The sequence below is a fragment of the Archocentrus centrarchus genome, chromosome 11, assembly GCF_007364275.1.
Source record: "Archocentrus centrarchus isolate MPI-CPG fArcCen1 chromosome 11, fArcCen1, whole genome shotgun sequence".
Classification (NCBI taxonomy): Eukaryota; Metazoa; Chordata; class Actinopteri; order Cichliformes; family Cichlidae; genus Archocentrus; species Archocentrus centrarchus.
In genome coordinates, this window is record NC_044356.1 from 12,933,307 (window position 1) to 12,944,385 (window position 11,079).

An 11,079-nucleotide genomic window follows, 5' to 3' on the forward strand; every position below is an offset into this window, starting at 1 on the left:
ATGACCTCCAGCAGGGCACTTGTGTGAATGTCTCAGACCAAACAAACTGATTTCAGGAGGGTGGCTTTAGGAGCCAATATTCTTGAGTCTAGTGGGCCCTGTGCTCACTGCCCAGCACCATCTCTAGATCCAAGAGATGCTCCAGGACACTAGGGGCATACCCCGACGTCAGGCGTGCATGTGGGGGCCATACAAACGATGTGGCAACTCTAGTTCCTAAAACATTACCACATCCATATCAGTATAGATCTGATGTTTTCAAAGCGTTTAATTTTTTTTTTAGCAGTGTCTAAGAAATATGCAGAGCCCGTGGTTTAACGATATACTTTGAGGAGGCAGAGGGTAGATGGTGTATTTTTAGTTTAGGACGTTATTTTAAATGTGTTCTTTTATGAGCGTACTTCAGCTTTAATGTCATACGCAAGAAACGATGTCATGGAAAAGATTCCGGATACTTCACTTTGACTCACTACCAAGAATTAAATCACAGTCCCAGCAGTTTATTCCTGTCATTAAATCAGTGGTTATACTAATTTAAAGTTCTTTTGATTCTCCTGATTATTCATTATTGTTGAGCAGCGCGCGCTCTGACCTCAGCACAGCACTGCTTTGGAGCTCGCACTGCAGACACCACAGTAAGTGATTCCAGTAATTATTCACTTCAGCTTATTTTCCCCATTATAACCACGTTGTGCATACTCTCAGAAAAGGCTATAAAGTCTATTATAATATGTACCCCTGTGAAAAATATATTCAAGATTTGCTTCTCATGAGAAAATTAAATCTTAAGTCCCGCTCACTGCGATTCAGTCAGCTTTTGGGTTTCTGTGCTGCCAATTAACCTGGCAGAAACAAATAATCACATGATTTAATTACAATTAACAGGATTTTAATAAACATTATTGTGGTACACAACATATTAAATGCAACAGCAGTAGTCATTTTCAGAAACTCGGGAGGTGTGTAAGCTCTGCAGAGTTGCAGTGCTTTTTAAAAAAGTTTTAAACAATAATTTTTTCAGTGTCCCTTCAATGCCACAACCCAAATCAAAATGATGATTTCTCATGTCATTCAGTATGTTGAGACTCTGAAATTGTTATAGTTTGTTTTGTTTTTTTTTTAAAAAAAAAAAAAAAAAGAAGAGAAAAAGAAATCACATCTGTTTAACCAGCATCACTGGGTTTCACTTAAACACAGTACAAATTTGTTTTAGAAACTCTTAGGCCAAAATAACTCATGTAACTTATTACAGGCAATACATGATTCACTATCATTTACTGAAATTCAGCTTTTACACTAATGGGGCTCTTTTAAAATGTCTTATTGTAATATAACAACAATTACAAATAATTCATTACAATTCGAGCAAAACTATTTCAACAACGGCTTCTTACAAAGAAAAAAAATAAAGATTTAGGTGCCCAAAAAAAAGCAGCAATTACTTGTTGTCCCTATGCTTACATAGGGATCAACAGCAATCAATTCATACACAGCGAATAGACTTCTCATTGGACAGTTTAAAATGGTCGTCTTTGTGAAGACAAACAAAACAACTCCATATAAAATGGTCTTGTTTCTCTTTTCAGGTTAAATCAGTCTGTTGTGGTTCAGCTTAAAGTTTCGTGTGTAAACTATGGGGGAAACTATAACACTGCATTATAAAACAAAGTGTTTCCCTAAGCTGGTGGGATATTCATCCTCCTCTTAAAGAAAATGCTTCGGTGGGGAACTGTGGCAGCACATAGTGCCCGTGGTTCAGTTAGCGCCATTTGGTGGCCCCTCTGGGATGAGTGACATGAAGAAGGTTATGATAAATGACCACGTGGAGGACAAGAACCCTGTGTGGGGGGCGCTGTTAGGATCTTCTGCTCCTTCCTCTCCACTTTCCCCGTCCTCGTCATCGGAGCCATCATCCAACACTCCTTCCTACACGAGAGAGTCAAATTACAAAAACCAAGTGAGATGTAGTTCTGGCTCAATGCCCCACAATTCATCTGCACACTTATAAACTTCTTCATAATTTCATTCCCTGATGATGTCAAAATGCCACTTAACTTGTTTTTAACTTGCCTCGCCCTGCCGCTAGAGCTGCAAATAGCATTTTTCTACAGTAACTGAACATAATTAACAGATTAATTAATCATGTAAATGTCAGAAAACACTGAAAAGCACCACATCATAACTTCTCAGAGCCCACTTGACATCAGTTTTCATTTCATTCTTAAATTGGACTGCCTAATATGCAGGATGGTTTTTCCCCTTGCAGCCGTATCACCGTTAGAAACTATTAAAGACAAGCTGTGTACTACATCCGGCAGATATCTGGAAACTGGTACTTCATTGCACAGCTTGTACTGAAGATAAAAATAAATGGCACTGATAACAATCCCATCAGTTCTGGGTAAAGCTCTGGCAGATGAGAGAGGCATTTACCATTTCTTGTAAGTCGTGGTTTTGTGGTTCTCCTTCCCCATCGTCCTGATTGCCACCGTCCCCGGGAAGCTGAAGTTCGTTTTCCAGATTAAAGGGAAACCATCCAGCCTGGTGCCTGCAGACAGAAACAGCAAGAAGGATAATTACAAACTCTGTACGGTGCCGGTCATTATCAATTATACTTTTGAGTAATTATGTGATGTGAAAATGATGACAAATGCCTGTCCTGTCTTCAAAATATGCATTTACAAATATTCTAAGAGCCCCAACTTTTAAAATACTTTTTGGAGAAAAGCATTTATCTGAGACTGAGTTTCACCCACTATCAATGCCTTTTGTTCAAGTATAACTCTGAAAAAGCAGTTACAAATTCATGTGACCCAGCAATGCAACAACACGACAAACTCCGCTGTAATGTACAGATGGGCGTGATTTTTAAGTATTTGTATAAAAAAAAAAAAATCCAACAGTTTGTGATTATTTCCTGTCTTAAAATATAATTTACTTGTTTTTCCCTGCGCCTGGAAGGATGTAACATTCTAGTACCAGGAGAAGGCAGCGATAATGCACCTTTGAATCATTTGCCAACTGTTAAACAACAAAACCAGAAGATGGTCTGTGTGCAACCTCTTCAAAATGAGGTCAACTGTAAACTCTGCCAGAAAAAGCTAGGGTGTCACAAGTCTGCCGCAACCATGCATCATTTCAGACTTTGCAGTGGGGGTGGGGGGTGAAGTTCGATATATAGTTAAATAGTTCACTTTACGTAACAAATAGCACTTTTGCTTGAAATCAAAACAAATTTTTAAAAAGTTTCAATGTAGTTTTGATCAGGCAGAATCTCTGTATGACAATGCAGATGAAGAGCTTTTTAAGTAAAATACACGCACAAGTAAAAGCATCACTCACAGGTAAAGCACTAGCATGGCCATTATCACCATGACAAAGCGACTGAAGGATGAGTAGAAGTAGACTATACTGAGTAAGATGGCGGCACGCGAAAATGTGTACACCCAGTCCAGCCAATCCCGATTCAGCTCTTCCTCGTTCAGGATCTCTCCTCCCTGGGCGTTCATCTGGACTTCTGGGTTGCCATGGCGACCCACTTGTGGTCGTTGGCTCAGAGGATGGGACTGGTTAGTCTGGGTCGAGGGCTGATCGGCCCTGAGGTGCTGAGAGGAAGCAGCGAGTAACTGACTATAGGAGAAGAGAAACAGATGATGGTAACACTGAACACTGCCCAAAAAAAAATCTTTTTTTTTTTTTTTTTTAAATGGAGCGACTAAAACACAAATGGACTTACTAATGCATGTAGTACTGCCTGGCGTACAGCTGCTGCCACCACATGAGTGTCATGGGGTTGTAATAAGCAGGCATGTTTATGGGAAGGGTAGACTGAGGAGAGTGTTGATTCAAGCTGGAAAGAGAGAGGCTGCATTACAAAAACCTTTTCCCAGCATATAAACATTTTTGGAGACGAGGTTTTAGCCAGAGCCAAAGTAAAAACACCAGCACTGTAATAAATAACAGGAAAACACCTCATTGCCTTTACTATATGCAGATGAATCCTGTTAATGTGTGTTTTCAACCCCCAAAACACCATTCTGAGCCAGGAAAACTAATCTCATACATGTGCACACAACTTTACTATGCCTTTTATTGTAGATGGGTAGACTTACACTATTTTTATGATGAGTTAATGTTGATTACATCCAAAAACAGTCGAGCAAATTCAGAATTTTATCTTTTACAAAAAGGAGGAGAGAGAATAGCATTCATACATAACAGCAATACCCAAGAAGCACATTTTCTGTCAGATCACTGGCTGTGGTGGTTACAAAGAATGTGATTTTAATATATGTACTGACGCACGATCCTCAGCATATCTTGTTATCTTGTCTCTGTGGCACATTTTTGATCAGCAGTGTCATTCCTATAACCGTAATCCTTTTCTTTGTATTAAAAACAAGCTCCAAACTCTCCAAACAGATTCAATTCTGTTTGGAAATTCCCATTTTTGGAGAGAGGCAGAGCTTATGTTCTCACACATTCATATTACAATGAAGAACACAAACACAAAGTCACTAAACAGGTTAAATTGTTAATATTATACAAGTTTTTTCCCCCTGGGATGGGGGAGTTATAAGAAGGTTCATGAAGCCCCTTCTGGAACCAACTAAAATGTTTTTTTGGAATGAGGCTTATATGTGGACCTTTATACGCGGTGTGAACCTCTTAAACAGGTTATAAATGGAGCATTAGGCTCCATGTAAACATAACCAGTTACTGACTTTAAAACGTATTTGCCCTTGTAAATGTAGTCATTTACATAAAAGTGATTAAAACTGGTATTAGGAGATGGTTAGTTTGTGTTATTACTCATTACGCTGACCTAAATTTACCGCTCTTGTATTGAAGTTTGCATCCCAGTGGTGAGTGGGTCACATGTTGCACTGCAGTTCAGAAACTTACCTGTACATAAATTCTGGATACATCTGGTGGTAAGGGAAGGGTCCAGCTCGGTGTCTGAGTCCATCACTGCTCCCTGTTGAGGAGTGGCCGCCTGGACCTACACCGTTAGAGTTCTGAGGGGCCTGTAACCAGAAAAAGAGTTTGGAACATCTTAAAACAAAGGCAAGTGACGTTTTTAAATCAGCAGTTAGGTTACTGATGAAAGGAAATGCAGCAATGATGAAATGAAAAGCAAGATGTAAGAAGTACGTGGTTGACCCACCGTGGGACGAGTTGTGCTCTCCTGGGGCTTGTTACTGCAGCTGCGGGAGGGCTTTGGGGAGCTGGGAGGGGTTCGTGAGGCGCACACCAGATGGAGCATATGGTACTCATCCTGCTGTAGAAGCCAACATCGGTCATTATCAAACACAGCTGAAGTACAGGATGTTCTTCTGTTCTTTTTTTTTATTATTATTATTATTATTATTTTTTGACCCCAAGAACACATTTAAGTTTCTGGACATTTGTTTTATTAAATGTATGTAAAGACAACTTTTAGAAAATAAGCCATTCTGAAAGGCTCCTACAGACCTACATCCTTCAAAAAAGCCAAGTCACTGTCTTTGCACCAAAGATTAATTACTTCTCTAAATTCCTAAATCAGGTTCAGAATTAGAAGAAATTGCTTAAAATTCTGCTTTTGGCTTAAAACAAGCCAGAAAATGAAGTGAATCGAGGGGAGCCATCCATTCTAATGCTCTTTGACCTACGATGATTGTGATAAATAAATGATTCTTACATGTTGGTATGTCATTCTTCATTTTACGCAAATACTGTATGTAAGAATATTTTATGTATACTATGTATTTATTGTTGCATAGCCATTCCTGATTGAGCTGCTGCCTATTTTAGCCAAGGATAACTTCTCAAAAGAGGCTGAAAATGTCCCATTTTCCTGCTTAAATTAACATTAATACCTACATTTGAACATGTTCATTTTCTTACAAAACAGCACGAAGTTATAGCAACGCCTGATTCCCCATTTCTAAATGCATTACTTTAATAGTGGCCCTGAGACGCAGAAAACATGGAACACTAGGTAATAAAAACACATTTAAAAAAAGGGAAAAAAAATTAATTAAAAGAAAACATAAAAAGAAGGAACACAAACTCTCATTACAGCTGCAATATACCTGTACACAGTGTTTTGGACACTGTGCTGTTTTGTCCCCTCCTCTCCTCTCTTTTTAGTTGCAATATGTCTGCCAGTTTTTCCATTTTCAAAAATCAATTAACTAGATTTGAATTTACCTAAAAAAAAAAAGCTCAACATCAATGCTATAAATTTTCCTCTTAAGGTTTTTCCAAAGCTGTGCCACTTCTGGTTACATAATTGGCTGACAAAACACACACATACACACTAAACCTGAAGTGCTGACCATCCTGATGTAAAACAGCAGGTGTCAGAATTGTCCTGAAAGGCTTTCAACAAGATTTTCAGATCTGGCTGTATGGATCTCATTCATTTCATCCACATGAAAGTGAGGTCAAAAAATGTTGGTTAACAAGGTGTGCATCCAAACAGAAATGTACCTAATAAAATGGCTGGTGACTGTTTCTGAATGCAAATATCTAACCAGCCAAATTACATGGCAGCAACTCGATGCACTTAGGCATATAAGTTGACCTGCTTTAGCTCAAACCAAGCAGAATGGGGAAGAAATGTGATTTAAGTGACTTTGAACGTAGCATGGGTGTTGGTGCGAGGCTGCTTCAAGCTGACATAAAGGCAACAGTAACTTAAAAAACTTGTTACAACAGCAGAAGTCCACATTGGGTGCCACTCCTGTCAGCTAAGAACAGGAAACTGAGGCTACAATCTGCAAGGCTCACCAAAATCGGACAATAGAAGAACGTAAAAACACTGCAACATCTGGATGATAGGGTCAGAATTTGGTATAAACAGGAAATCATGGATCCATTCTGCCCTGTATCAACAAGGCTGGTGGTGGTGGTGTAATGATGTGAGGGATATTGTAGTGGTGCACTCTGGGTCCCTCAGTACCAGCTGAGCATGGTTTAAACACCAGCCTACCCTAAGTACTGCTGCTGACCATGTCCATCCTCTTTATTATCACAGTGTACCCATCTTCTGATAGCAGCTTCCAGAAGGTTAATGCACCATGTCACAAAGCTCAAACAATCTCAAATTGGTTTCTTGAACATGTCAATGAATTCATTCAAATGGCCCCCAGTCAATACATCTCAAGCCAATAGAGCACCTTTGGGATGTGCGGGAACATGATGGATGTGCATCAGACAAATCTGCAGCAACTCTGTGATGCTATCATGTCAACATGGACCAAAATCTCTGAGGGATGTTTCCAGCACCTTGTTGAATCTATGCCACAACGAATTACATAGGTACTGAAGGCCAAAGGGGGTCCAACCCAGCACTAGCAAGATGTACCTAATAAAGTGTCCAGTGAGTGCAATTCCAGTTTATCTCAGATGTGTGGGAAGGGGCTGAATCAGGTTTTCCAATAAATACTCAGGGGAAAAAGAATAAAAAAATAAAAAATATATATTTATGGGCTCCACTTTGTGTGCAGAGATTCTTTTGTTGAAGTTGCCTTCATCAAACTATTGGAAGCAACACTGAAATATTTTTGTGCAGGCAGCTAAAGTCTTGTGAGCAATAGACTAATTAAACTACAATCATTCTAATAAATATGATGCTTAGGCCTGCAAAACCTTACCTTTCTGAGCACATCTTTTAAGGTAAAATGATCCAAAAGCAGCTTTCCAGAATACACCAGCCTCTGGTCTTTGGAGCTCTAAAAATAAAAAAGGATAATGTTAACTGGGTCAAAGAAGAGAGCCTATGTATTATGAACAACAGCAAGAATCTAGGTTGCTTAATTTTGCTTTACATTATTAAAACTGGTAAAAATGCCAGTAATATGATCATACATTGAAAGAGCACAGAGCAAACTCTCAAATGTAAAATGATCACAGCATTCAAAGGCAGACGCCTTCTGTGAATGAGTAATGGGGATGAGTTTGTAGTAACCTCAATTAGGATAAGTGGGTCTTAAGGGTGGATTTAGCACTGCAGTCTACAACAAGGTCAGAGTGTGATCCTATTAAAGCCTACACTCACTCTACAGTCATTAAAAAAACAAAAAAACATTTTCTCCTTAAAATTCTTGCCAACTTTCAACTGGAAATCTTTTCTTCAAGCAGCCTGATTGTTGCATTTTCCACAAATAAAGTCCCCTAAGTTACAACAAAAAGTACAGGCCTTTGGATAAATGCTCTACAGCTTTATCCAGAAGCACTTTGCCTGTATGTATTTAAAATGATTGCATCAGAACAAGCAGAGAGCTGAGAGGAAGCAGAGCAAAGTCAGATTAGCAGCACAATGCAACCAGAATCCAAGCGCCTTCCCTTCATTGTGACGTCAAATCTACGGCCTCCGAGGCTCTTTCAGCTACAAAGACTCTAGGAATCCAATATCTTTCCCTTCAGAGAACACATCAAGGTTAATGACTTATGTCACTCAGTGATTATTCAACAGTAATGTGACTCACAAGGGAACTGAGCAGAACTCACAAAGCAAAAGGAGGTTTAAGCAACAGGAATGCTGAGGCTGTGTAGGAGCTGAAAATCAAAAAAAAAGTTAAAGCCTTAAGAGCCAAAAAAAAAATAGAATTCTTCCTCACGAGTTTTGGTTGGCACTATGAACTTCACATTTAACGCACACACACACACACACACACACACACACACACACACACACACACACACACACACACACACACACACACACACACACACACACACACACACACACACACGGAGGAACTTGGTGCCTGATTTGTGTAAAAATACAGAAAAAAAGATGCTTAGGAGTAATCTGGAAATGATGTCATTATGTAGTTTGTCCAGCAGAGTGCCTCTCACTGCAGCGTTTCTGTCACTGTCTGCAACACATGTAGCAGAATACATATCGCAGCAGAGCAGAAGGTGGTGCAAAGTCAATGTTAGTTGATTTTCATTATAATTCCAACATATTGTATGTGTTGCATGTATCTGCTAATGGTCATATTTACATCAATATTGGAATTTTTTTGCTTTAATCCTTTTTTTTTTTTTTTTTTTAAATTGTAAACATTTGATTAAAATAGCTATAAGCCATCAAAACAAATATTAGCCCTATAATAACAACTCCTCCTGATAATTCAACAAGCGTGATCACTTGGGTTGGGTAACAAAAGTAAAGCAGAAAAGTGTGAACATTATCAGAAAGAATTAACACACAATTCAACTTCTCACTTCAGCAGTTTTAAGTAGATTAATTTGAGATACTCACGGGTTTACTTGGGTACACATCAGAGAGGTGGGCTTTGAGTTTCTCCACAGTCCAGTTCTGGTAACAGTTGATTGTCTGATCATCATACTTCTGGTTGGGAGCCCTAATTACAAGGGTAACAGGACTGTCCACAACAGCTTGATCCATGACTCAGTACCATTTGCCTTCAGTGAAAAACGGGAGAAAGGGAAGATCTGGACAACGATTTGTGTGTCCTGGTTCCAGCTCTGTTAGTTTTCAAGTAGGTTCCTGGCACCATCGGGAGAAGGGGGAAAAAAAAAACCTTCACAGCTGCAAGAAGGAGAAATAACAACATGAGGTTAGCGTGACCCAAATGACACTGTTAACATATTACGTGATAAAAGCAAACAAAAACAGCACAGGAAAAACGGCAAAGAGAGAAGCGTTACTTGCTTGTATGCTCTGACACACAATTTTAACCAGACACGGGCTTAATTACAGCTAAATCGCGACAACAAACAGCAACGCTAAGGACAAAGTAAATATGCTGTGAGGAGAACCTAACCCTAAACCTTGTCAGTGGTATTTAATGGCTGTCTAAGCTAACGTTAGCTTTAGTAGATTTTCTGCTACTGGTAGCAGTCATGTCAAGCAGAAAAAGTCCTTGCCTAGCGTAATTACCTGCCTAAATGACAATGATCTAGTTGTAGAACGGTGTTCGCATAAAACCGAGTCGTAACATACCTAGCTCACCTACCTGGTTTAACCCCGCAGAGATAATGTTGCCTACTTGGCTGAAGAGACAACCTGGGGTGTTGTACTTCTTCGATGGATTTCGGAAGATTGTTAACATTCAACATTATGGTTATTACTGCCACCTAGCGGACAACAGCCTTCACTACAACAGACACATCATAAACCACAATAAAGATATACATTTACATATGTTTCACAGGACTCTGTGCAGTCCTGTGAAACAACTTTTAGAGACAATTTTAGCAGCAGTAACTTGAATTATTTTCTGTATGACTTTATCAGTCTCTCGCATCATTGTGGAGGAATTTTGGTCCACTCTTCTTTACGAAGTTTCTTCAGCTCATCGAGGTTTGCGGGCATTTGTTTATGCACAGCTCTCTTAAGGTCCCGCAACATGGCCTCATGTATGACTCTAGATTACTTTGGTATACAGATGAGTTCACAGTGACTGGTTGACTCAATGCAAGGTGCCCAGGTGCTGTGGCTGCAAAACAAGGCCAGGTCATCAACTCTCCACCACCTTGCTGTTGGTGCTGATATGCTGTGTCTGGTTTCTGCCAAATGTCGTGCTCTGCATTAACATCTCCACTTTGGTCTCCTGTGTCCAAAATACATTGTTCCAGAAATCTTGTGACTTGTTCAGATGCAACTTTGCAAACCTAAGCCATGCTGCCATGCTTTCTCCTGCCAAACCTTTGAAACAAGCCACACCTGCACGCCACTTTGCAGGGACATCCACTCCTGGAAAGACTGCAACTTTGTGTTAACACATACTCCTAACACATGCTCCAATCCAGCAAACTTCAGATTTTATAGAGGTGCTCACACTTGCTGATGATCAGTTAATCAAATGCATTTGATTAGCAGCACTTGGCTGCTACTTAGCCTCTTAATTCCTATGGAAGCAAGGGTGTACTTTGTTTTTTTACATGACTGCATAGAGTCAAAAATACCACATAGAAAAAAAATTGTTGTGTTAGAAAAAAAATGATAAAGAAAATGGAAAGCACTCCATTAATACATTTATCAGACTGGGGACGTGCCACAGTGCAACAAGGTCTGTTGCAGTAGAAGGGATTTAATTTGAGTGGCATCTACTGGTA

At 39.5% G+C, this 11,079-nt stretch overlaps 1 protein-coding gene across 2 annotated transcripts; it reads right to left on the reverse strand.

Moving 5' to 3' along the window:
• Positions 1-872: 872 nt before the first annotated feature.
• LOC115788262 (homocysteine-responsive endoplasmic reticulum-resident ubiquitin-like domain member 2 protein) lies at positions 873-10,063 on the reverse strand. 2 transcript variants are annotated; one of them, XM_030741233.1, is made up of 9 exons: positions 9,978-10,063; positions 9,260-9,550; positions 7,644-7,721; positions 5,168-5,278; positions 4,906-5,027; positions 3,737-3,850; positions 3,343-3,630; positions 2,434-2,548; positions 873-1,926 (listed from the first exon to the last, which is right to left on the reverse strand). In XM_030741233.1, the coding sequence occupies exons 2-9, from the start codon at positions 9,404-9,406 to the stop codon at positions 1,756-1,758; spliced, it is 1,146 nt and encodes a 381-aa protein (XP_030597093.1). In that variant the 5' UTR covers positions 9,407-9,550; positions 9,978-10,063; the 3' UTR covers positions 873-1,755. The 2 variants fall into 2 exon arrangements, with proteins under 2 accessions (XP_030597093.1, XP_030597092.1); XM_030741232.1 differs by having other exon boundaries at positions 5,168-5,281.
• Positions 10,064-11,079: the final 1,016 nt, after the last annotated feature.

Coding starts and splice junctions, on each gene's coding strand:
- LOC115788262 (XM_030741232.1), bottom strand. CDS start 9,406: ATGGATCAAGCTGTTGTGGACAGTCCTGTTACCCTTGTAATTAGGGCT. Junction 7,722..9,259: donor ATGTGTACCCAAGTAAACCC/GTGAGTATCTCA, acceptor TTTTATTTTTAG/AGCTCCAAAGACCAGAGGCT. Junction 2,549..3,342: donor GCCATGCTAGTGCTTTACCT/GTGAGTGATGCT, acceptor TTCTGTCTGCAG/GCACCAGGCTGGATGGTTTC.